Genomic DNA, 26,978 nt, shown 5'->3' with positions numbered 1-26,978 from the left:
CTGAATGGAAGCAGACGCATAGCATTCTGAACATACTGGGTATTAGATACAATAATATGCTAGTGTTTGATATATTGCCCCAGAAACTCAGAAGTAGCCGGACTTCCTCTGGCCTTAGCCTAAACTGGGTGGTTACATAGGTAGCTCATGTTGTACAGGAAAGTGAATYCGCTAGCAGCAATTTGGAGTAAATCTGGCTCCTGGAGATTCTTCCTTGGAGCCCTTTTTCTGAAGGTCTCACTGCTTCTTGAGGATAATCTTAAGCCTCCTTTTGGGGCACAAAAAGATGCGGGTAATGACAGAAGGAGAATACAAATTCTATTAGTGATTATTCCTAGAGAACAAGTCTAGAATAAGGACATTATATTTTACATGATCTTCTTTTCATGGTTTCCAGTCATAAGTAGCCTATTGATTAAATTAGATTACCGTTTTTTCCTCTAACAGATTTCCCTGGCATAAATTAATGTGTTTGTGTTTAGAAAGTACCTTAACTAGCAGGGATACTGCCTGAGAAAGCAGTCTAAATGTAGCCCTATGCTATTTAAAGTTCAGCTCTATCTTCTGTAGGAAGATCTTATTGACTTGATTGAGCTTCAGCTGCTCATTTTTCAAATTGTTATTATTTTCTAAGAAGAAAAATACATCCTTGTTGCACAACAAATTCAGGTGCTATGTCCATGTTTTCTTATTTGATCTCTCTAGATTATTTCTTCAGGGTAAAAAAAAATTACTTGTCCCCCAAAGAAGCAGATATTTTCTTCCCTATAAAATTGGGTGGAAGAAAATGAAAGGAGCTGTATTCTTTGTGTTTTGCTATAGGGATTTTTTTGAGCCTTTTGAGATTGTATTTGTGTGTGCTTTCAAAATTTACTTGAGAACCACGAATGCTAACCTGCTGTGAAGTCGTATGATATGAGAAAATGGAATTGTAAGTAAAATATTTAATGTAACCAGACTCAGTTGCACAGTGACCTTGAAATAGATTTATAGATAGAGTACATGCTGGCAGATATTTATTACGCTGAAAAAAAACCTGATACTGTTTGTGAACTGGGACTTCATTTACTTTCTCTTCACTTTTATTGGGCAATTCATTCTTACAGTGTTCAAAGCATAAGGTTTGAATGAATGCAAAAGAGAGAAAGTGAGTGTATTCATCTTTTAAGATAGAGCTTGTCCGTTTCTACATTGTTATGCCTCATTCCACTTCCTGTGGAAGGTCTGTATTACAGGTAAATTACTGGGCAAGCAATTTGCTGTTACTGAGCACTTAGATAAAATTCGTAACTGTCGCTACACTCTGGCAGATTAAAACTGGGTGGCTGGTGCTGTTACAGTTTTCAGCTGTCACCCTGTCCCTAAAAGAGGAGCCTTCACTAAATTRTTTTCTGCAGGTTTTTGGCTGGTGTGTTGAGGTAAATCAGACGTGGCGTTGGCTCGCATTTGTGTACTGGGCTGAAAAATACGATATTTTGGGAACTGTCTCGTCRGTGGAGCAGATGCTGCCGCCCAGCRAGGACGGCGTTCGCTCGGAAAGAGGGGCACGGGGCTGGTGATGCTAACTCCAGGAGGCAAATTTAATTTATTACCRCGMGCTGTTTAGATCTCTTGTGTTCTCAAAAACTGCTTGTACGCAGGCCTAGTCCGTTTATTCTGGTTGAGAAATTTCAGGGGAAAATAAATCCTGTTGGTCTGTGCGCAGCCTAGYGGGAAAGCTGTTGTCTGTCCTGTGGCCGCCGCTGTCGGCAGCGAACCTCAGGGAAGAGGTYGTTTTTCTGGAACGGTGGTGGTTTTGGGGAGAGAGTTCCTTTTGAGGAGAAGGGGGGAAAAAGGGAATTATGGTTCTGTTTGGACTTCATGAAGTTATAAAASAGTCAGAAAGCCCTGGTTTTCAGCTAATAAGTAACCTCTTAAAAAGGAAAGGAATGAAGTAGAAATCAAACAGTTGTAGTTAGGGAGAAATTGAGGTCAGGACTGCTAAACTGTCCCGAAGTCACAATTTTTAATTTTACTGGGTTTAGTAGTTCTGTTTGGTAGTTGCTCCGAAACTGCACCTGTGTTTTCCTTTACACATTTAYACCCCTTCTTTAAGGAAGAATACGGCTTTCAAAATAGCATATAGCAGGGAGCACTGAATAGCCATGTCATGGAACAGCAGTGAAAAAGAGAAAGGAAGCTGTTATTTTTTGCTTTGCTGTTAGTGTTTCGATTTGGGGGCAGTAGGAGGGTTTTGATTTAAAGCCCCCAGTCATCCGCGCTTAACTGCATGCTGCCTTGGTCTGTATYTTCAGCGCGTGTAAACTAGATTTCTTTGGCAGGAAGCCAGACTGGAAGCTCATAGATGTAAGGGTCCGTGCCAGTGCTTGGCCTTTCAGACCCGGGGTGTTGAGTTTGGGCGACCCGACTGATTCCGGTCCAGAGCAAAACCTCTGGGGCGCACCTAGCGTAGGCGTAGGGCCGTTCACGCTGCTGGCGCGCTTGTGCGGGTGGAGGTGGCCTGTAGTCCCCGCGGAAACAGCGGGCTGCCGTGCATCTCGCGTGCGGCACGCGAGGGGGGTGGATTTCGCCGGGGCACGTCTCGGCCGCGGTGCGGAGTTGAGAGCCTGCACCGGCGCTGCTCCGCGCGCTGGGGAGCGGGAGCCAGGGCGCGGCGAGGAGAGCCGCAGGGCTTTTGGAGGTCGCCGTGTCCCGCGCTGCCCGCGCGGCCCGGAGCCTGTTCCCGCTCGGCGTAGGCAGCGCAGGTTTAGTCTTCCCTTTCCCGGCTAGGTGATTTGCCGGTAGGTAGCTGAAGCTCCTGCCGSTAACAAATGTCTTCCTGCGTTCTTCTAATCTTTGCTGCAGATCCCATCGTTTTCTGCAGACTGATCAAGCTGAATATAACCTCTGTATTCTTGTTCGTTATTACGGGGTGGTTAATCATCACGGAGCAGTGTATGTAAGATGCACCCTAGGGCTGGAAGTTGTCCTTTGTGAAAAATAGCGTGCTGTTTTCAGCAGTTAAAGCATGTGAATTTAGAAGGCAGTTCTTTCTTAAGCACTGTCGTCTGAATGGCAGTGTCAATACATCTCTCAGAGAATTGGTTTTCAAGACGAGTTACTCCCTTAGTGTTACGTTTCCTGCCMTGGGGGCTCGGTTTCCCCGGCGGAGGTGGTGGTCTCTGCACTGCTGTGCGAAAGTCTGCACGAAGGCAGCCCTGGGCCGGTCCGGCTGCGGCTCGTATCAGCCTCAGCGCGCGGGACTCTAATTTAGAGCAGCTTGTGCTCAACGAGGAGAGAGTTAATGTGGCTGCCGCTATCACCCGGGAGTAAATAAGAACTTTATTCGTGTGGGACAGAGTCCAGGGTTTATGCTGATAACTCCAAAGTAGTGTGTTTTGAAAATAAATAAGATAGCGATATTGTACTACGAGGTTTGGTGGGTTTTTTGTTTGTGTGTTTTGTGTTTTTTGATTCATTTTCTTTTCTTTTTAGCGTTTTAAAAGAAGTATATTGAGGACAATATGAGTAAAAGGAGCCTTTAAAGGTCAGAAATAAAGAAAGACCCCAGCTATCAAGTCTGTAAGGTTATCACTGGCTTAAACTATTAAGTATATGRTATTACCTGATAGTATTTTCCAGATAACTAATGATGATGACAACTGAGAAAGGAAGGGGCTTCTGTGCCTCCTTTTTATTTTCATGATTATTTATTATTGTCTATATTCTGCTYCTTTAGATGGATCCTATAAAGCTGAGTGAAACTGACTTTCAAACTAATGCACATTTTAAGAGACAAGGGGGGAACCTGTTCTGTGGCATTGATATCTTGTGACTAGATTGGTATGTTAGTTAGGCATTAATCAGTATGATAAGATATGTCCTTGAATAAGTGCAGAAACTTAGGCTTACGGATAGGTATTTTAAGCACCGGTGTCTAGAAATACCYGGTTTATAGTGGGAGGGGGCAGAGGGAGCCAGGAACCGTCAGGGAGCTTAGCTACAGGAAAAGGAACTAACCAGTATTTCATAAGACATATTTAGATCAAATAATTGATTATATACCTGCATTTAAACATTGATGCTGCAGTTTGGATACRGTGGTACTTGAGATGATCTTTGCTAGTATTAGGAAGAAAAAAMCACACTGAAACTAAAATCAGGTATGATCTGTAATTTGCAAGTTAAGCATTTCTTTCTTCATAGCCACACAGATTAGAGTAACTGTAAAGTTCTCCTTCTCTTCAGAGTTTGTGCTGTTTTTGCTGATCCTGAGGAGCTGCTTTTTTTTGGATTGAATACCATCTCTTCTCTATGAAGGAAGAAACAAATGACTTTTTTCTTTTYTTAAAAAGAAAACATTTCTATCTGATTAAAAGAACTAAATTTACATTACGAAGGAGGATATCCGTGTTTGAGAAGTACAAGCAATCCCTTCAGCTGTAGTTGACATCAAATAGTAATTATAGTAACTTGTTCACTCTTACTTGTAGATCTGTCAAATCTTGTCATTATGTAGATCCAGATCTATGTAATAAATTGGCGGCTTTGAAAGACTGTCAGTGAAAAATTTTATTTTCTGAGGCTTRCTGACAGTTGCCTGTTTAGTAGTCTGGTATTAGCTGATACTGRTACTTATCTATCTTTAAAATGAGGTGGAAGAATAAGGAGACATTTGTTTCTTAAATCAGATAGTCTCTTTCACTGAARTTTAAGGGCATTTCTTACATGCCCTTGAAGGCTGTAGATTTTTGCATGTTACACAGCACCATCATCTTGATTCTTTAAGACTRAGGGAATAGTTCTTAGAGCTACTCTTCACAGTAAATTTCTAGAGATACGAAGCAACTGTAGATCAGTTCTAAAGTGCATGTGACTTTTATCAGCTAGGAAGGCAARAAGTCTTGGAAGGATAAGGGGAGAGATTATGGGACATTGCATAAATTCTSTGCTTTATCATATGAGCACGTATTTTGGCCCTGAAATGTATTTTCACATAAAAATTCCTTACCACTGACCATTGATCTTTTGCAAGTGAGTGCTGTCTAAGCTCTTCAGATACCCACGTTCGTAAAACAATCACCTTTTCCCTGTCATAATCTTCAGTCTCAAATGTTCTAGCATTGCCAAATTGATGGAGCATGCCTGTTTGGGCTATACTGCTGCATTTTAGATGCTGGAAGATGCATGACTCAGCACCTACTTACATAGAGCAAGACGTGGGGAGAAGGAGGTCTGTTTAGCATCTCTAGCGAAGCTTGGTCAGGAAGGAAGGTCCTCCAAGTACGTAGGCCTAACCTAAGGTGACATTCAGTGTGCTTATGGACAAACGCCAGTCCTCTTCCGAAAGTCAGGAACTGGAGTTGCGCCTCCTAATCTTCAGCAATCTTGTACTGTCCAGCCAAAAGTAAGTTCACTCGATTCATAGATMGGAGTATAAGGTGATCTATTGGGGGCAGGTTTAGCTCAGTCGGTTAAATGTGGTGCTGCTAATGCCAAGGATGCGGGTTCAATCCCTGTACGGGGCTATGCTGAGGGTTGGACTAGATGATCTCCAGAGATCCCTTCCAACCTTACCATTCTRTGATTCTAGGATTATTTCTTTAGCACAAATGATTGTATGTGTTGTGAATAGAAAAATGCAAGTTCCAAATCTGATGTTGTGTGGGTCAAATTCCTCAGAGTCAAACTGATAACAACCTGTTTGGGTACTTTCTCATGTTATTGATTTGCTTTAGAGGACATCCACTRTTTACAGCAGTGAAGCATCTGCAGAAGGGTCACCTAGAAGAGCTCAGTGACTCCCGAGAAAGGACAGGAGAGAGGGACGAAGGARGGGGAGAGGACTCTGTCATAAGCAGTTTTATCACACTGAATTTAGAAGCTTAAATAGTACATAACATTTTTCAGTGATGAGGTTTCAAGCATCTTTTATTTGATTTTTTTAAAGAGTGCTGGGAAAATTAGAATTCCAACTTCTTTGCTTTTTTAATGAGTGACATGCATCTATCTTCCAAGTAATGCCCTTCTCATTAAAACCTTGCCTTCAAGGAAATTATAGTTTAGGGGAGCCAATTCGTATTTGGCTAAAACTTGGCATATGACAATTTTTAAGTGCCCAGGTTCTGTTTATTTACTTTACAAATGTCTTGAAATAGTTAAATCTTTCTTCTAGCCAGGCTGAGCAATCCTGACAGTGAATTTGTCAACCTCCCTTCATCAGGGAAATGTGAACCAGAATGGTGAATGGTTTTCTTTGTGGAGACTCTCCAAATTATCTTGCWTAGGAAGTGCTTATCCTGCTACTGGCTAACTTTGGAGGAGGACAGAACATTGATTTGTACATTGAAATATGTACCCATATTTCAGTTATCGACTTAGTGATCGTTCCACTACTAAGGAATCCTTATTTTGTTTTAGATCACAGCAGTATTTTGAACAGACATTATTGTAAAAGGTATTTTCCTGGTGTTTTGTTTGTTTGTTTGTTTATTTACTCTGGAGTAGAACAGTGTAAAACACAGCATGGAGGTAGTGTGGTTGAGATTTTTTCCTGTGATACACCTTCATACTTGAATGTTAAATGTTCTCTGCTGTTTTACTGTCAGGTCATGTAGTTCAGTGGCATCTCCCAGAATTTTCTTAGGATACATGCAGGCTGCCGGGCACTGGGYAGACCTCCCTGTGCCAGGATCCACCACCCAAGGGAGGAGATGAACCCCAAGGARAGAGGAAAAGTTGCTTAACCAGAGGGAAGATATTGGAAAAACAAGAAATGGAGAACTTCCATTAGTAAATTAAAGCAGGGGGTTAGAATTAGATCTCTCACCAGACCCATAGAACATGGATGTTGTGCCCAGACCTGTCTAAGTTAGTGTATAACATGGCTTTATGGAAGGGCTGTATGACAGTATCTGCAACTTTAAAATTCAGCTTTTTTCCAGTTCTGCTTTTCTTGATGTTGCCGTAGGGTGACATGYGACTATTAGTTGTACGGGTTTTCTACTGTATAGGCAGCTAGTGAAACAGGAAGACTGTCAAAAGTTCAGTTTGCATTTACATTTAATAGTCCCAAACCTTTCCGTGTATGCTTGCAAGTTATCTGRCAAGGCTTCCTGCTTAGGGTTGGTGGGGTTTTTTTGTTTTTATTTTTTTAGAGAATATTACCTCTGTTGTAATGCTTACAAGTTCTTTTAAATGAATACTGGATTTGAGGATACCTTTATTGTACCTGTTACTAAATCAGTATGCAGTGATTTTAATAAGCGCTTTTGAAGGGCAAGCTTTGTATTTTCAGCTCCCGTCTTTTCCCTTGAAAAGCAAGCCTGCTCTCCTAGTGTRTTTGCCAAAGGTCCAATTAGTAATGGATTTCTAACGAAGAGCACTGCATCAGGGAAGTACTTGCACAGCAGTTCTCTGGTTGACCTCTAGTTTTAAGATGCACTTGGAGGTTTTACTGGATCTCTCTGTAATTCTATARACAGCGGAGATACAGGAGACGAGGCAAAGGCTTGTGGTACTGCGTTTCTTACCTGTGTTTTGAGTCTGAATTTTATTCTCCTTTTGGGTTGGCTGGACTTTAAAACCTTATTTTGGTATTGGATGTTAAATGGGGGAAGGTGATAAAGGTCAGGGACAATAAAATTCTAGACATTAAAATGCTTTTACACTTTGAAAACATTTCTAGTGCTTTTTTTTTTTGAGGCACATACATAGTGTATATGCTAGATAATTGAATGGTGAGAGACATAGGGAAGTGCTAAATCTGTTTTTCAGTGAAACTGACCTGTTCCTGATATTAAAAAAACTCCACTTTATCACCAATAGCATTATTAAGTAAAATGTGACAATAGGACACTTAATACTGTTTGGAGACCTATTTGAGAATAATCTTATCAAATCTTAACATTTTGTGTTTCACAACTGTGAGCGCTAGTATAACTTAGGTGGTGTTAACCACAAAGAAAATAGAAAAATTTAGTCTGATGCTGTAACTTGAATATGCCTTTTTTTTTTCTTTTTTTGTCAGAGGCATTACTTTTGGAATTGTCTTATTCTATGTCCTATTGATAGAATAGCTACAAAACGTGGAAAAAAGTGTGTATTAAGTTGTAGGGATTTTTTTGTATATGATAGSTGTCGTTGGTAGAATGACATTACTGATATAATTGATATAACAATCTTAATGCCATGTGGTGCAGCCAGCATCAGTATCTCGAGAGAAGCCARGATACGATGCTTTTTGAGCGTTCAAAGGACAGCTGGGGGGCAGGCAGCCCGTTTGTTGATGCGGGAAGGGGGGAGCTGTCCTTTGCCCCTCGCGCTTGCATCCTCCCTCTGGGGTTTCACCTCCGTTGCCCGTTAGAGCAAATAAGCTGAGCCACAAACGAACAGCAAGTCGTTACGAACGTCACCGTGCCTGAAACGCTGGTGTTTCTTCGGGCTCGCAGTAGACCCGGGGTAGCCTGTGACGCATTATTTTCTGACTTTCAGATTATGCGCTGGCAGCCTGTTTGTTCGGTGATAGGTGTGCAGGTAACCCCTCTGGCCTTGAGCCGGGTTACAGACACCTAGAAGGTCAGGATCCAATCCAGCTACTAATCTGCTTTAACTGCCTGTGCAGCAGCAACATTTTTGAATAAATTTTGAAATGAGGGTAAAAATGTATTGCTAATACAGTGTTTTTTTTAATACTTCATCTGAGAAAAGTACTATTTAGRTGATACCAGAAAGATCAGGACATTTAAGAAATACTGTTTGATTATGTTTCTGTTCTTTTATCAGTGAGTATCTAGTTTCTAAAAATCCCTTTTTTTCGCTTTTGAAATTGGATCTGGTCTTGTCTACTCTAAGCAGGTTCCTGTAGTAGAAGTTGCACAGTGTATCTGTGTCTTCCATTGGAGAATGCTGGTCTGCAACCATATTCAAAGAAGAGACATTTGTGCTCTTATACATTTGAATATAGCAGCTGAACAGGGGAAGCTTCGGATATTAAACCCGGTAATGTTTGTATTTGTGCACTTTGTTTATCTGAAGCAAAGCTCAGTATTAGGCACCACTGGTTACTGCCAGCTGGGCCCTCACTCTATAGTCACAGCTGTGCATTTAGCATCTCGGCCTGCTAAGAATAGCTAATTAGAAAACCAAACAGAACAAAGCTCACACAGTGGTGGCAGCACAATAGCATTCTTGTCTGAAAATGATAAAAAAGATTTTTTTTTCCCCTCCCCTGCCTCTAGTAGAAGATAGATCAATAAGTGCTTATTCTTCCCTGTACAAGCAGAGGGAGAACCTTAGCTAAAGACTAGTACATACTCAAAAGCCTTCACTCTTCAGTAGCTCAGTGTCATATAGAAATCATTACTCATAGATAACTCAGAAAAGAGAACAAAGCAAGGTCGTAATAGCTGCTCCTGTACAAAGCTCTGTCTGCAATAAATTTTATTAATGTTGAAAGAGAAGCCGCCTGCTTAGGCAGTCTTTGAACAGTATAAATGACAAATGCAAGGAAGTGTTTCAAAAACAAATGTATAACTTCTGAAAGAGGTGAAGATGGCCACAAAGCCAAAAGACCACAAGAAAGCTTCCTCCTAAAAGAAGGAAGGGAACAGTAGCAGACTGACTCTGCCTCTGCCTGGTCCGTCCAAATGCCATACAGCTCTGTAAAACCCGTAAGTGTGTGTAATTACTATTTTTAAAGTGTTCAGAAAGCACATCTGATACGGAATGYGTTTAAAGATGAATTAGTACCTCTTCTGAGACTTGTTATTCTGGGATCAGTTAGTCAAAGTAAGTAACTAGTCATCTGAATCAACAAGTAGGAAACTTCAAATGAAAGTTTTAGTCATCTTATTTTTCTCTATTTTGCCCAAAGCATTTGCATTTGCATGGAAGTTAATGTGAAAACAAATAAAGGCCTGACAGGGTTTAGCACCATATCAAAACTTGGAGTGTGCTCTTACACCCTTTTGCATGCTCAAGTGTGAAATGCTTGATGCAGTTTTCTCATTTAACTCAAATGAAAATGATGGATAATGAGTTTGTGTTTAGTTGATGGTCATGTTTCGTTGTGGATATGTGTGAAGCTGCATGCAATTGAAAACCAAAATYGGTTTAGAAGTGCAGAAATGGAATGATTTAAAGTTGTTTTGTTATTAAAATAAACCTCAATTTATACTGAAAAGAGGAGGAGGAGGAGAAGAAGAAAGATGATCAAATTCTGCTTTATACTTAATTGCTGTGAGTGTTAACTATAGTAAATGACTTGATAGGCTTTCTGTTCTGCATATGGGCTAATTTCATCCCAGGTAATACTGTGTCTGCAAGTTCCCTCACCTCCTCTGTGGAGGGATGGGTGTAGTTAAGAAGAGGTGAAGTGTCTGTCTGTGGGTACTCTGATTTATCCTTTGGATGGACCTCTATACTGCCTGAGAAAGCCTGGAGGAAATAGCATCACTAACTCTTGTGATCCTTTTGAATACCACTCCAATCCCAAGATTTTTCAGCTGTATTTCAGTGTCCTAAACGTTTCTGGAAAATGTCAATATGYATCTAAGCATCAGCTTGTTTTTAATGTGACTTTACCCCAAAATATATATATATGTAAATCTTTACTCTTTCCTGTTTCCCAACGGTGGGACTGAGTGTCAGCTAAAAGGATTGGCAGCTTTAAGAAATGTTGGAGTTTGTTTTATTGTGCCGGTTCAAACCAGATTCAACTAAAARTTTCATTAAGTGCCTGATCCAAACTTTCAGAATTTCAATTCAGTTTCAGCTGTTTCCTTTGAAAATCTTCCTCTCCAGATTTTCATTGTTTGGGGGGAGTTTAATTGCTTGGTTTTTGATTCCTAGTTTGGAAGAAGGAAGACAAGATCTGTTTCTAAGGTTCTGCTCAGTCTACCGGGTAACCTCAGTGGAGAAAAGGCAGTCTGCAATTGCTGACTGTGCCAGGTGCTGAATTGAGGCAAGAGTCTTYCAAGTCAACAGAAACTGAAAATGCCTATGTTTTTTTTCTTTCCAAATACAAATAAGTGCTCTGCTATAGTGATAGAAAAAGGCGAATATTTGAAGGAGAAGTTTTCTTTAAGACATAAATGTAGAGTTTGAATTGACTGCAAAAATCAAAGGTGTTTCCTTTTTGTACCTGTGCTCAGTTGAAGTTTGGAGAAAGTCTGAAGAAGGCTCAGTAATGTAGCTTTCTGTATTGCAATCCTCCCTCATACATACACCTTTATGATAGGTTTAGGCCTAAAAAAATTTTTTTTTTTAAGTATTAGGCATTCTTTTTGTGCATTAGAAAATCTGATTTTTCTTCCAAAAAGTCACTTCAGTAATGATATTGCATTGTAACTATTTGRATCTTAAAACCACGATGTATAGAACTCCTCCTTTGCCAAGATGCTTACAAAGAGCTTGCAGCACTGAGCTAGCTTGCTGGGGTGGCTGCCCTGTCAGCCAGTGGCAGCTTAGTCTTTCCTTGCACTTTCTTTTTCTGTTTGTAGCAGTTACGTGACCATTTGCAGTGTACATTCAAACTTGGCCAGGAATTGCAGAGGCTTTTGTGTATTTATTTTTTATTTTTATTTTTATTTGTTACAAAGTGCAAAATACTAAGACTTACAAAAATCAAACTTTAAAGTGTCAGGGATGTGATTCTCTAAACAAGGTTTCCAGGCACGCAGCTGGCTTAAGTTAAAGGAGCTACGTGTGTTGGAAATGTCTAAATTGATATGGAACAACTTTTGAAAGATTCACACTAGTATTTTCCTGGGTTAAAACACCACTTATATGATTTATTATCTAGCATGGTGAATTTACAGAACAACAAGGACGGAACATCATTTAAACAGGGCAAAAGGAAGTAAATTCTCATGCTGGAAGTGAGGAGCTGTAAAACGCTGCCTGAACAGGCAGCACACCGGTTTTGACAGTGGTGGCTCTAATGATTCATTCTGACTCAGTGCCGTTCCCTATCATGCCTAATTACATCAGGAAGATGACGTTGCCGAGGTCAAAAGTCCAAGGGGATTAAAAAGAAAAAAAAATATATTCATACGGAAGAGGTCTAGGTATCTATGAAACTTTCGGTGTGTAGTTTTGGAGTGGTGATTTCATTTGTTTCCTAGTACAAGTCACAGGAATTTGTGTGGCTCTGTAACTGATAAGGTGACTCAATGTACACCCTCTTTCTTTCTCCAGCTGCGCTCAGGAAAGCTGGTTTCTCTGGTTTCTTTCTGTTGCAGAAGACCCCTTGAGATGGACACTTGGAGTGTCGGGGCTAATGTGCTCCAAGCGAATCAAAGGGCAGAAAGGTGACTGGAGTGCCTGGATATGCTGGGTTTCTTCCTACTAACCTTGTATCACAGTTCTTGCGAAGTATTGAAAAAGTGAATATTAGCATCGTGTGTGCAAGAATTCAAGTGAAATTTCTAAAAGTTGCTCGACATAGCCATAGTAATAATTCTGATTAAGTCTTTTCACGTGCCAAGGTCATAGTCCCCTTTCTATCTATTCCAGCTTTCCCCTATATGCCTTTTATAGGCCATATCAGTAAGAGGGAAGGGATGGGGAAATACTGTTCCTTGTACCATGGCCCAGCTGATGGTCCCAGGACATTCATACATATTTTGTAACCAAAGGGCAGCTGATGCCAGTCGTTTGAATTCAGTTTTGTTAGATTTTTAATTTAGAAAATGCATATAGAACTCCTTCTCATGACAGCTTTTCTAAGAAGTCGAATCTGAGAGGACCAACAGGCTCTTCAAGGTCAGTATCTCAATAGGTTTTACCCGACTCTCATGTTTTCTTCAGTATTGCGCGGTGATGAGCTGATCTGAGCTGGTCTGTGCTTGTGCAGCTCGGAGCATGGCAAACCTCCTTTTCCACCTGCCTCCTGCTTGTGCAGGGCCGTCCGCGGCACTGGGACGGGCTCCTCCTGAGGTCAGCGAGCAGCTTTCCGCTGAAATCCGTAGCGCTGCATCCCGCTCTGGGAGCCCGTGGCGGCGTACGCGCGTGTGCCCGTGCTTGGGAAGTGAGGCCRGAGGGGGAGCCCTCGCGGAGAGCCGCGCCGGACCAGGCGCGGCGCTCCGTCCGCTCCCTGCGGCCCGGCGGAGGTGCCAAGCGTCCGCTCCGTTTGATCCTGACTGCGTGACTGCGCCTCGCTTGCCTGGGTTTCGAGCTCCCCGGCGGAAAGACTGCGTTTTCCTGGTTTGCGCCCCTGTTAGGCATGCGTTCTCCCGAGCCAGGGGCACAGCTTCAAACGGAAGGGTTGCAGAGGTCTGGCRGCGAAATAAAGCGTAATAACACGGGGCAGGTTGCCGTGCCCACTAGTAGGATGAAAATGCTTTTGTGGGGCAAGCCTAATGCCGTGSTAAATAGTAAAGTTGTAGGTACTTWATAGTTATTCGTTCATATTTTGCATGCCGTGAGAAAATCGGCTCAGAAGGCTACAGCCGTAGCAAAAATCCTAGGAAATAAATTGCAGTCCCCTACTGAAAGGGAATGCAGGCTGAACAGGGACTCAGACAAGTAAGTTGCAGGTGACTTCAGCTCTCAGAATATGRATTGAATAAATTTATTTTGTGAGAGATTGATCTTTTAGGGCGTGATACTGGGCTGCTTTTTGGAATACTTACACTGAAGGCTGCAAAAGGCTATTTTCTAGTTAGCTTTAAACAACAGATGGGAAGGAGTTCAAGATGTAACTAGCTGAATCGCTCTCTAAAGTGACTATAACATAATTATGTTTGCGGTGTGCGTTCAGTTCTCAGCTGACGTTCAAGGACAAACTTCAGATAACTCAAAAACAGTTGGAYTCTCTTATGTGAGAAGCATGGCCAGTAATAAATGACTCAGTACGGGAGCAGGTCAGAGATGCTCCGCACCTCTGCCCACGTGCACAGAAAAAAAGTAGGAAAGAAAAACAAGTGGAAAAGAGCGAAGCAAACGGAAAAAATTAAGCGTSCGTGTGTGAATTTAGAGAAAATGGAAGTCCCTGTTTCGCTGTATAACAGGAGAGMCATGCCCAGTTCCCAGGCGAATGTACAAGCCTTTGGTGCGCGTGTTGGTTTCTGTGGTAGCTTTCGTGGTTTTGAGCTCTGCTGTGAGAGTGCCGCATTGCTCTGTTATGTCTGGCCTCCTATTTATTACCAGAACAAGAGGCACGTTGTGAACGGCGCACTTTACTTTCCTTTTACTGACTTCCTATTGCTGTACTGGTGTTGAGCTGGCCTACATTTTGCTTTGGTGAGGTTAAAATCAAACCGTACCTTGGAAGAGATAAGATGTTCTTTGGCAGGCTGCTGTATCTGTATGCCAGTGGTGGTATTTTATAATTTTTGCTGTTAGCAGTTAGATTCAAATTCTATTTGCAAGGCATGTTTGCAAAAGGTACCTTGGACCTTCTGATTTTTGCTTTTTTCCCCTCTTTTTTTTTTTTTTTTTTTTTTTTTTTGTCCTCCCCCCCCCCCCCAAAGCCAAATGACATTGTTCTCCTATTGAGATGTGTTTAGCTAGCAACTCTGTTCTGTGTAATATGCTAAGATAGTTTTTCTTCTGGCTCTGCAGGGCTCTGCCATCTCGGTGCTCTTGAGGTAGTTGTATCTGCTGGCTTGCGTTTTCATCAGTTATATAAACTGTGTTGCAACAAAGTCAACCAAGGGTTCAGATTTTGCTGTCTCTTTAGTAACGTAACTATTAATTGCCTGAGGCGTTAACTGTGAACAAACCCAAGGCAGTGAGTTTTTAGGGCAGTGAAATTCTGGCCCCCCAAAGGCCCACGACACGACTTCATTTGGGTCTGGTGGGAACCCAGTTGCTGCTATGTCACTGCTGTCCTTATTTTGTTCTAATAGGCATATCCTTCTCTAGATAGATTTCATACACATTTTTTGGGGATATATTTCAGGATCTGCTTTGTTGTCAGAAGTTTTATGACTAGCATTTCTGGATAATTAGATCTGAAATATGGTAGTTCAGGTTGAAATCCATATACTAGCCAAAGGAAGGGACTGTTTCTTTTTGTTGTTTTTTTTTTGCCGTTCATTAAGGAGGTGCTCCGTAACAAAACGCGCAGGTGACGGATTTTGGAGGGTGCTGCAGAAGGGTGGCAGTAACTGAGAGCTGCTGCTGGCTCCAGYGACTGCACGCTGGCGCGGTGCCTCAGCCGGCGGCAGTGACATTGTCACAGCGCTATTAATCTCCAGCAGTACGCATGCGGCAAGAGCACGCCTAGCAGTTGTGAGGATGTCTGTGCATAACTTTATTATTATTTTTTTTTCTTTTTTAACTAACAAACATTTTGTCCTGTAAGTAGCCGTTAGATGTTACGGCACTGCTGCTCTTTGCGGGTCCCAAACTGTGGCTGGATGCCCCCAGTTTGAAGAGGCTTGGGCCCATTTGGCTCAGACTGCCTCGCTTGCTTGTTGACATGTGCAGTTTCCGCAGTGCCCCCTTCACCAGGAAGGGTGTTTGGAGGRTGCGCTTGGCTGCACCCACTCCTTGCCATCTTGCAGCGAGGTGGGTGGCCACGTCAAGCCGCTTCTGAACCGCTGTGCGGGCAGGTGTCACGGTGTGCCCCGTGCCCTCCTCAGCCAGGAGCCTTGCTCCGAGGGGGCTGTGATTTGTGCCCGTTTTCCTGCGGTTCCCGTCTGGGGAAGCAGAGATGGAGCACAGCAGCATCTCCTCCCTTTACAGAGGTGAGCTTGAGGCCAAGACCCCCACCTGGATTTAGCCGTGTAGCAATGTTCCTGCTTCCCCAGCTCGTAACCTGATCGGACAGCTAATCGTAGCATCCCTTTTTTGGGTGAACTGAGTTAACGCCTTTTCCTGTTGAGAGCCCCCAGGCAGCACATAGCAGCAGGAGCAGCAGCAAGCAGGGGGCTGGTGAAGCGGCTGTGCTGCAGCTGCCCCAYGGCTGCAATCGGGCTGCCGGATAGGAAGGAGGCAGAGTGTGTGCTGCTGCAAAAGCTGCTGCCCGCAGCAGCTCGTCTCGCTGCACAGCTCCCCTTTACGCCTCCTAGACCTGCGTCGTTCTGCATTCAGGTAACTCTGAGGACCTAATGCAGTCAGAGCAATGCGATACTGCGAGCTTCTGCTTTCTCCGCTGCCTTGCTTGCCCAAGTTGAGGTAGTCCTTGTATCAAGGAGGGTCTGCAGAAAATTGCATTCCAAGAGATTTGATTTCAGAAGAGTCACAGTAGAAGGACAGGTGTAAGGAAAAAGGGGAGTAATATAAGAACTCTCAGTGCATTTAYTGTATACTCTTCATGGTATTATTTACTTAAATAACAAAATGTAAGGGCTTTGACCTTATTTGCTGGTCTCTCCTTCAGGCTCCAGTGAAATTAGTTTTGCTTTTGACTTGAATGGTATTGTGAGTGCAAGAATTGCATCAGGGACTGCAGAGATTTTTAATTTGTTTCTGGGTAGTACTGCTTAATGTAATACTGGTAACATGCCTTGGAAGATGCATGTGACTGCCTAAACAAGGTGAAGTGTATAAATCAAAAAAGAGRGGCATCAGCCCCTAACAAACTTGCCATGTAGATTATTGTTCACTGTTCCTTGAAATCCTGGAACACTGGAAACGGGAGATGTTTTTTGAAAGCCCTGACTTCTTTCAAGTTCAGCTATTTTTATATAAGTTAAATAAAAACACTTTTATGAACTACTCTCRTGAATGTCTGGGTCATTGTACTCAGTAATTTCCCAAATTGTTACAACTTTTGAATCTTGACTTGTTAAGTAATGTAGGAACCAACAAATGTTTCTGCAAAGTAATGCTTATTTAGTCTGCTTCTGTGACTTGCCTATGCTTCTAGATGCTTCTCAGTATAAATTTTCATTTTAACAGGATCTCCAAACATGGGTGAATGGTGCTAATGAAAATGGCTTTGTCCTCGTCTCATTTGGAGCTGGAGTGAAATATCTGTCTGAAGATATAGCAAATAAGTTAGCGCATGCCTTGGCAAGACTGCCTCAGAGAGTTATTTGGAGGTAAGTGCAATAGTAGAAGTACTTGGGCGGGGGGAATTTGACACACGCTCATTTTCTGTTGTACCACTATGATTTAGAGTGCCATTGAATGCAGAGTCTGCAGTTCAAATAGTCTGGGTGGCACAGGAGATCTAACTGTTYTGAAATACACTCGTTGTGGAATTATTGCAGTCCCCTAGTAATGTGGAGGAGCTGTGACTTTTTTTTTTTGGTCTTTTTTTTGGTCAGTGTAGGGTGTAGGTTATAATCCTATGCTGAGTATCTATCCCAGAAGTATGTGATAGAAAGATTGGGGACAGTGAAGAGAGTCTGAGGTTGTAACCTTAGTGACATACTGTCAGCATTTCTTGTAAAGATGACACATCAGGGAGGGAGAATGGCATTCTGCTGATTTAATCTTTGGAAAGATCCAAGACAGCATRTATCACAGAAAGGATAAAAGCCTCTGTAAACTATTATGCACTGGAGAAATGCCCTTTCACCAGTGTTGCTTCTCTCCTCTGACCCTGACTGGCTTGATGTAGTCCTCATTCTTCCTTTCTTATGCCAGTCCTTAAATTTTCTTCGCTGTCAGGTCTCTTCCTTGCTTGTGTTTTTCCCTCATTCTTACCTTCATTTGGCAATTAAGCAAAGAGAGAGTGTCTTTCCCTTCTCATATTACTTATTTGTGACCATTAACAAAATGATCTGAGGCACAGACAAGCACGAGCAACCGTCTGAGCCGCTGGGTGACAATGCTGTGCGTCARCTCCCATCTTCTGCTTTGGAGCTGCTCTCCTGCCGTAGCTGATAGGATTCCTAAAGTTYGTCACCACAGTAACTTGAAGTCTGATAGTCAGACCTCACTTCATTTGCAGCCCACTTGCTTTGCTGACGGTTGCTTTGCTAAGATTATCTACAATTGTTTGTTTGCTTCTTTGGCAAAAAACCCACTTCCCATAAACGGTAACATAAAGCCTGGTCATCATTCAGCCCAGCGCAGGAAGTGTAATAGGAAGATGAACTTTACTGTGCATTTTTAGGCCAGGTAGTATTGTGACCCTTCTTCTGTAAAGGAAGCATGCTCTATTTTCCATCACGGAGTAGAGATCAAGGTGTATTTAAGGTAACATATTCAGTCGGAGTGCTCTTACGATGTTTTCCACTTGGAAATGTCAGAGTTCTTCAGTGAAGGCTTTTTTTCCCCCTTGCCACTCTTAGCTTTTGTGATCAGACAATTGCAGCCTGAAAAGTAGCATTTCAGAAAGCTTTCAGAATAGCAAGGATTGTAGTGATGGCCGTTCTTTTGTAATACTGTAGTATGCAAACGCTTTTCCTGAGACTGTCCTTGCTGCGGCTCAGGAGCTATGCTTCCATTGTACATACTTAACCAGTCTATTAAGTGTTTCCTCTTTGACCCTGTCTCTCGGGGGCCATTTTCATTTCAATGTGTTTTAAATGGCTTGAAACAGCGAACCCTGCTCATGAACAGGAAAACTGAAGTTCTTTAGGTCATGCCGTAAAACGTTCAATAATCGAGATCTTGTCAGTTTTTGTTTGAGATGGAGATGTTTATTCCATACAAAGCCTCCTACTCTGCCTGGCTTTAAATTATTAGTCACAGTTCCCCTTACTGCTTTTCTTTTATTTCATCCTTGTAGCAGTCTTTCCCAGGAATTCTGTCTCTGGAAAGTGCCCATTGTCTATGGTACATATTTGATTTTTTAATGGATTTTTCTTGGGGGTAATTTTTTAATGGAAAAGCAACAATTTAAACTGAAGCTTTTTGTTATTTTTTTCCCTCAATGCTTGCTTGCTTAGTAGTAGTATTTTTCTTGGCATTTGTTTTGTTTTCATGATCTGTTATCTTCTGAATGGCTTTTGGATAAGGCAACCCACCTGCAGTTTCTTCCCGTCATCGTTCTGGAAAGAGGAAGATCTCCTTGGGACTTGCTTTAAGCTGTGGACTTTGGAAGAGCTGAGCAAGTGGCTTTCAGTGTCTGAGTGCAATAATTAGACACCTAAATATGAAATTAAGAGTCTAACTTTATTTTGCAATTTTTATTCTTTAAACCATAAACCTGTGGTCAGTGTTGGAAGTGGATAGCTTTTTATACTTGATGTTTTAGGTTTTTGGGGGAATGGTGTTCTTTACAGTTTTAGGTCATGATGCCRCATTAAGTAAGTCTTTATAGTCCTTTATGAGCTTCTGGTTACATGGTACTAGTTAGAGCTGAAACCAGTAACATGGTTCATTTGCTTTAGATAAGGTGTAAATAGCATGGGGGTTCTTGTTTTTAATGTGTAGAATATATATGAAGCTGATGCTTCATGAAGTTGTAATTTAGAGTACTTTATGCCTTCTGAGGGATCTGTCACAAAGCTATGAAAAATCTACCAGTAGTCRCTGCAATTCTCCCCCCTTCTGTTTAGAATATATTTAACTTTCTATTCTAACTGTATATAACATTGATAGGTAAATTAGTAAATACTTCGAGCCCATATTCTGTGGATTAAACTTTTCCAGCACTTCTGGATGAGCAAGGCKTTGCCATTGGGTTTCAGAGATAGCCAAGCACGTAACAGAAACAGTGTCTTAAGGCTCAGCCCCCATCTCTTCATCTTCCAACAGGTTCTTATCTCATGACCGTAGTTGTTTTCCCCCCGCCCTTACTTGTATTAGTAATTTCTCTTAAAATACGATGGTGTCAACTATGAAGAGCTTTAGGGAACCGGCCAGTTGAGTGGGAATGTCTGGTGTTGATGGTAGGGCTTGTTCTTGTGCTGATGGGATRTTCTTAGTGGAATTATTTATGTAGTACTAATCAGAGTTTTCCAGTAAAATAATKGATTGTGAACCATGGAGAGGTTGTAAAACCACCAGCCAGTCATTGTAATAAGGTTTATATGTTAGATATGCTGAGAAACCACTGCGTTGCCATTATGTAAATAGAATATGTAACCTTTAAGGCAGACTACAAGAAAATTGATGAAAATCTGTAGTTAGTGGTTATTTACCTTACAATATTTTGGTTGAGATTATTTTCCAGTAGTGATAAATAAACAGTATCCCCATGTAACTGGAAATCTTCTTCATAATTATCATACATGGTTTTGGTTGTTTCTCTGTTTTGAGTTGATCAGTTTTGGAGTTTTTGATAGCTTAATTTCAAATTGATTTTATTGTTCTAGGTTTTCAGGAAACAAACCAAGGAATTTAGGCAACAATACAAAGCTTATAGAGTGGTTACCACAAAATGACCTGCTTGGTGAGTATCTATTATGGTGATATACTGATTATTTTCAGTCAGGTTCAGGTTGCACTCCTAACAATGCTCTACTGAAATATTAATCACTGAAAATCAGAGGTAATTCCTGTACTGGAAGCAATAGAGAAAAATATAGAAWTTTTTTTGATGTTTCTGTGATTTCAAGAAGATTAAGTCAAACACCTTTGTGATACTAATTCTCTTTCCTTGGTATCAACCCCATTTTTTTCTTAAGCTAATTGAATGGGAAAACATAGTTTTTTCCAAAGGCTATTTGACCTAATAAATGAGAAAATATGCTGTGAAAAGTCTTGTATGCTATGGAAGCTATGTGATTCAAGATTAAAAAAAAAAGTCAAATAAGTAGAAACTTTCGAGAACTTGCTATTTTAAGGAAACTGCTGATTGTAACCCTTAATTTTGGCATATTAAGGAAAAGYATGGCCTTTGCTCATCTTTTCACAGAAAAATCATAAAAATGAGCATTCGTAATTGTTCACGTTGCAGCAAAACAAGTCCGAGGGATCTGTACGTACTGTTTAACTAACCTGAGATATCTCTGCACCTGAGAACACAGACTAAAACTTGTTATTTTTTCATCTTTTGGTAAAATTTTTTTTGGAATCTGTCTCTTAAGTTTTCTTTTCCGTCCTCCTTTGCTGTTGTGTAGTTGAATTCATTACAGCTCCTAGGGAACGCRGTATATTTGTGGTCATCTCTGGGACACGTAGACGTTTGTGTATTCACAAAACTGCTCTGGTGTTACGATGAGTGCTGGTGAATGCATTAAGGCTGTATGTACGCGTGAATGAGTGTACATGGATGCCAGCTGGAGTATTTGCATCATGTGGCSATCAGGCAAATGACTTTTAAACCAGGTAGATTTGTTTTGGTTACAAAATTGCTCTGAGGCAGTCTCGTTTTTCCATTAGATGAAGTAATTTATTGTTAACCCTTTTTGTTACCATATTACATACGAATAACAAGGAGGAAGGCTCTCCCTCTGGTTTGTTTGTAATGTTAAACTAGTAAATACCGTTTGTAGCTGCCAACTACTGTTGTCAAGGAGTAAACAGTATACTAATTATTATATTATTAGTTACTTTACGCAGCTCGTATAGGTGAGACTTTTCTTGTATTGGCTACTCCGTGTCTGTTGGTATGTAAGGAAGTTATCTAATGTACACAAAATTTCGGCGGAAAGGGACTTAAAGAGAACAAGCTTTTTCCAACTTACCTTTCTGATTTGTAACCACAGATACCTGGTGACAAATGCATTGTGCCCAGTTGCATCAATAACTTTATAGTATATAGATGTAAATAACTTTTTCCCTTCACGTCTCTCTCTCTCTCTCTTTTTTTTTTTTTTTTTTTTTTTTTTCAGGTCACTCTAACATTAAAGCCTTTCTTAGTCATGGTGGTTTGAACAGCATTTTTGAAACCATGTACCACGGGGTCCCTGTGGTGGGAATTCCCCTTTTTGGAGATCATTATGATACTATGACTCGAGTGCAGGCTAAAGGCATGGGAATCCTCTTGAACTGGAAGACTGTCACTGAGAATGAATTATATGAAGCACTAGTAAAAGTTATTAATGACCCCAGGTATGGAATGCTTCAGGTGTTTGTTTCCTGTTTCTATTTTAAATTACTGTGATAGGGTGRATATGTATACACAATTTCTGTGCATGGGAAAACATGCCTGCTGGGATTTTTATGTAGTTGTGACAAGTATTCTCATAGCTGTCCCATTTCACAAGATTTCTCAATTGATTCTGTTTCTGTTTATATGCTAAGTGTGTTACTCAGCATACCAAAACTCAATAATCGCATTCACTATTTTTGTCTTTGTAAATATGTGACAGTTGTTGCAAGAAGGGCAACAAGATCATAGAAACAAAGCTGGCTTGACTTAYTTCTCATTGCAGATCAGCATCTCTTTTAATGTCTTGATTACACCAYAGTAACATACTTTGGAGTGTCTTTGTTGTGCTGCCTGAGGAATCTTGAGCAAAAGATACCTATGTAATTGTAGTGTGCAATGTTTGTGCTGCAGATAAAATATGGAAGTTCTCAAAAAGTGACTCTTTTCTAAAGTCCTATGATTTGATTAAAAATATATTAATGCAAAATTATTTTCTAACTACTCATATATCTTTGGGGATCAGGAATATTATTCACCTTTTCTTTTTTAATATTTTCATCACAACAAATTACTATGAATCCAAGGGCTGCAACCTGTTTCTTTTAATTTTTTTGTTTTATTGTCATTCAGCTGGAATAAGCAAAAGCTCACAAACTGGGCTTTGTAATTATTTTTAGTTCATCAGATAAATTAGGTCAATGTTTCTAAAATAGAAGGAGGGACAATTTAGAAGTTTGTTCTGAATCTGTTTTCAACATTTGTGATGTTCAGACTATCTCCAGATTAAAAGAATGGTGTTTCAGCTGGTTATTTGTTGTATTAAGTTAATAGAAGTTCTGGAGTGTGAGGTGATGACTGTTCCTTGACTTCATGGGAACAAAGTCTTTAAGCAGCACATGCCTTGGAAAAAGAAATGTTTAGGAGTAGACTGGTTGGGCGTGGGGCCTCAATGAAGGACAACATTGCCAAAGAAATCCCATGAACTGCAGTTGCATTGGTTTTCTCTTATGTAATTATCCAAAGTAAAAAGGCAAGTTCTGCATGAGTAACCTGTCTATTCTGCAGTTGTTGGCGGGTTGAGGAGGGGAGTAAATTTGACTTGATCAGCTACAGGGGACATCCAGTTATCAAAAAAAAAAAAAAAAAAAAAGTTTTAGGCTGAACTCTGGTTATGAAAAGAAATCTACTGCACAAAAACGAGTTTCTCGCTTTCTTCTATGTTTCTCTAATAATTCCAAATTTATTTTACATTTTCAACTGTACGGGAATATAAATGAGTGGTGTGTTGGTAAGGGTATGTTGCCTCTTACATTGGAAGGGCAAAYGTGTCTCATTTGATACAATTCATTTTTAATTGGCTAAGATTCCCTTCCGATAGCAGGTTAGTGTGGCAGTTCATCAGTTTTTCTGGCCTTCTGCTAAGGAGTGAATTTGAGCCTTTAGTCACCCATGGGTCTGTACTAAGTAATTCTTTTGCAATAAGCTGTAAAGACTGATTGGAAGACGGATTATCTGTTGTGTRTCTTCCTCTAAGTGCACGTTGCTCTGGGCTTCCCACAGAAGTTTGATGTTTGATCTGAAGATGTTTAGGAATGTTCTTATACTTAGRGACTTATATTAGTCTGAGAGGTTGATACAATTTTCACTTTGTCCCGTTTCTCATTTCTTTTGTTCAGCTACCGGCAACGAGCCCAGAGGCTGTCGGAAATTCACAAAGACCAACCTGGTCACCCCGTTAACCGGACTGTGTACTGGATTAATTATATCCTCCGGCACAACGGAGCACAACATCTACGTGCCGCTGTTTACAACATCTCTTTATATCAGTATTTCTTACTGGATATTGCCTTTGTTGTACTAGTGGGTGCTGCCTTATTTTATTATGTTTTGGCCAGGATAACAAAATTTATCCGCAAACAGAGCAAACATCTTTGGTCAAGTGATGAACATAGCACTGTTAATGGACATTACCAGAATGGGATACCAAATGGAAAGTATAGAAGAAACGGCCACATTAAACATGAAAAAAAGGTGAAATGAGCCAACCACCCCATGTAAAGTAGTAACGAATCAGATCAAATATCGAATTTTATTGCTGTAACTTAGCCTAACAACTACTTAAAACCTCAATAAGCAGTTCTAACACTCCCCTACAGTATGTAATCTTACGTGACAAAATTCTACAGAACTAAGAGAAGTCTTTAAAAAAGAAAAGAAAAGAAAAGAAAAAAAGAAAGCACAACCTAAATGGAAAGTGTGTTTTATTCTTAATGCTGATGCAGAGAGGTTATTTTAGCACTGAAGTTTTTAGAAGCCTTAATTCTCTAAAGTTATATAATGACCATATTTATGAATTTTCAGTTTTTAAAGGCTAAATGTGTGTGTCCCAGATGAGGAAAGGTTTCTTTTTATTTACAAAGGGTTTTTTCCTTTTATTTTTTATTATCTTAATGTGTTCATCCTTTTGCTGAGAGGACTTTAGTGCTAGCTCTGTTATATCTGTTGACAGTTCAACAAGTTGTCTGAGAATGATGTTCTAAAAAAAAAAAAATTTCCCAAAGAAATAGCAAGTTGCAGACTGAGAACACAAACCTGAAAAAAAGTCTTAACATGAGCACTGAAGAAAATTTTAAAATGTGTACTACCTTTTTCCTGATAAACTGCATGACTCTTCTGCTCTATACCATTACTTCAGAGAAAAGGGTATTGAGCAAGTCTACAATAAGTCTTAATTTTTAATTTATATAAAWTTTTACTTGTTGTCTTTCTCTACGTATATAATTTATGCCATAAAAATGTTAGGGTATTTTATTTCATTTAAAACTATGGCTGTGTGGGAAGTAGATTGCTTAATTAGGAGAAATAAATGAAACTTAAAAAAAAAAAAATCTAGCCCTTGCTTAATGCAGAATTTTTTGTCATGGCCCAGAGCAATGCAGAATCAAACCAGTCTTTGGGGTTTGTTTAAAAAACAAATGCCCGTCCATGCAAAAAAGTTGAATGTCTTTCCTATTAATTATCATTGTTATTAATTTTTTTTCCTAAATCATAATGTTGTAGATGTTCTTTCAATGGTTGTATGTGGAAAAACATTACTTTCTACTAGTCTGGGCCACACAATCCATGTTGCATAGTTGCCAATATTAATTCCCTGAGTGTGGGACGAGCGGGGCTGTTCTCTGGGCCGGGAACCGCTGCACCTGCAGAGGTCTGCCGTCAGGCGTGACGTTAAACCTGGCTCCCCGGGCATGAAGCGTGTGGAGACCGTCTCGTCCTTGCCCYGCTGTGCGGCCCCCCGCAACAATCTCTTTCAATCACTGCAGCTGACATGGGACTCCTCTGGGTTTGCGAGGGAGGTGGGCGTGCAGGGCGCCGGGCAGGAAATCGGAGCTGCCCCGCTGTCCCCGCCTTGGCAACTATGCGTTCATTTCCATGTCATTCTGTTTACTTGGAATTTGCACTACACGTGTTGTGAGTGTGTGCTTTTATTTATTTGTAGTTTGAAATCCCATGTCTGAAAGAGAGAGGAAAGAAACCCATTTATCTAGTGTTTTTCACTAACATGGGAGGAGTTGTGGTGATTGCAGAGCGCTGAGATCATCCTCATACACAGTGATGCGATATTTCACTGTCATTCCATCAGGAGCCTCAATCCTGTAGCAATAAATAACAGTACAGATACGTTTCTAATATACAGTACAGCTACTTGTACTGTTCTCTGAATACTTGAAGAAAATGGTATTATAAATACGCCTATTAGCTATACCTTTTTACAATCTTACCAGTTYGTGGCAACTAAAGGAGCACACAGAGGCGATGAATGGTGGGATGGTAGTAAGTCTTCGAGTGTATGAATGATTTGGTTTAAATGTTTTTGGCATTGAAGAAGGTACAAAAGCACTGACCGGATGATTAAGCATAATTTAATCTCCACTGTGATAAAACTTAAGCAATAAACATGGATTTAATAGAGAAATTCTGTTGTTGGAAGCATATTTTTATTCGACCAAATGCTGTTTAAAATACCCAGTGTGTGTGTATATGAACATATATGCATATTGAAATACACAGGTTCTTTGTTCTCAGTATATACAATCATGCATGATGTGGATTTGAAATCAAACATTATTATAGTTTGGAAATGTAAATCTATTTCCTGTAGGTCAAATCAGTGATGAGTCAATTGAAAGACTGAATGCCTGACCAGTCTCTCTTCTTTAAAATGCATTTTAAAGCTTTTTTTTTCATCTATATGAACATTTTTGGTAAAGTATAAGTCGTCTTTTTTTGCGTGTACATGTTAAGTTATACCTGTATTGCTTAAAAAGCACGAACAGAAGTTTTCATAATGATGGAAGAGATTTGATTTCTGAATAGTCTTTTTGGTTGTAAACTCAGTTCAGCAGCATAAAGAGGAAGCTGTTGTTTTATTAATTTTACTACCTTACCTCTAGAAGGGTCTGATCCACCTAAACTCTAGAACTGTGTGTTTTGTTCCAAGTTAATTTCTTGTAGGGTTCAAATACTGTCTTAATACCGTAGTTGTTTTTTGGTTTCCCCCTYGGCAGTACATGTAGCTGCATTAGCCTGTGCGTGTGGGTGATGCTACTGGTTTTGGGGAATGTTTCTGCCAAGTATGTCTGAGAAGAGGAGGGTAAAAGTGCAAAATTCGCCTGCGCTGTCCTCAGCGGTTCCTGGGGCAGCGACGCAGAAGTCCCAGTGCCCCTCCGCTGTTTGTCCCTGCGCGCGCCCTCGGCYGCGCCGGCCTCCCAAACGGGCCCTTCGTGTCGGCGGATTGGAGAAAGGCCAACTGGGACAACCAGCGTGAACTGCTCCGCGAGGAAAAAGCAGCAGCCTGCGCAGTAAGAGCGCGGCAGACGCAGAGGCTTTCAGAGAAGCTYGAGGCTCGGGCGCTTGCTGTGGTAGGTTTTAGGTATTTGCGTTTGCTCTTTCCTTTGAATGTCTCAACTGTTGAAGAACAAAGCAGCCATAAAACAACACAACGGCTTAATTACCACCTACAGAAATAGCTTCTGGAGATGGTCATCAAGTATTTTGAGTTTAAGGAATTCAGCAACTGTGCTRCCAGTTTTTTCTTATTCCCTAGATCACT

General features: G+C 40.7%; 1 protein-coding gene across 1 annotated transcript in view; it reads left to right on the top strand.

The window, feature by feature from the left end:
* UGT8 (UDP glycosyltransferase 8) overlaps window positions 1-25,821 on the top strand; it is a 47,116-nt gene extending 21,295 nt beyond the window's left edge. Inside the window, exons 3-6 of the mRNA XM_085309052.1 lie at window positions 16,831-16,973; window positions 20,145-20,221; window positions 21,606-21,825; window positions 23,542-25,821. Of these exons, the coding sequence (XP_085165178.1) occupies window positions 16,831-16,973; window positions 20,145-20,221; window positions 21,606-21,825; window positions 23,542-23,905 (804 nt within the window). The 3' untranslated portion in view covers window positions 23,906-25,821. The remainder of the gene's footprint in view (window positions 1-16,830; window positions 16,974-20,144; window positions 20,222-21,605; window positions 21,826-23,541) is intronic.
* Window positions 25,822-26,978: the final 1,157 nt, after the last annotated feature.

The sequence above is a fragment of the Rhea americana genome, unplaced genomic scaffold, assembly GCF_003343005.1.
Source record: "Rhea americana isolate MKP2758 unplaced genomic scaffold, rheAme1 scaffold_106, whole genome shotgun sequence".
NCBI lineage: Eukaryota > Metazoa > Chordata > Aves > Rheiformes > Rheidae > Rhea > Rhea americana.
The sequence above is the reverse complement of the archived record's forward strand: the minus strand, read 5'-3'. Positions and strand labels throughout refer to the sequence as shown.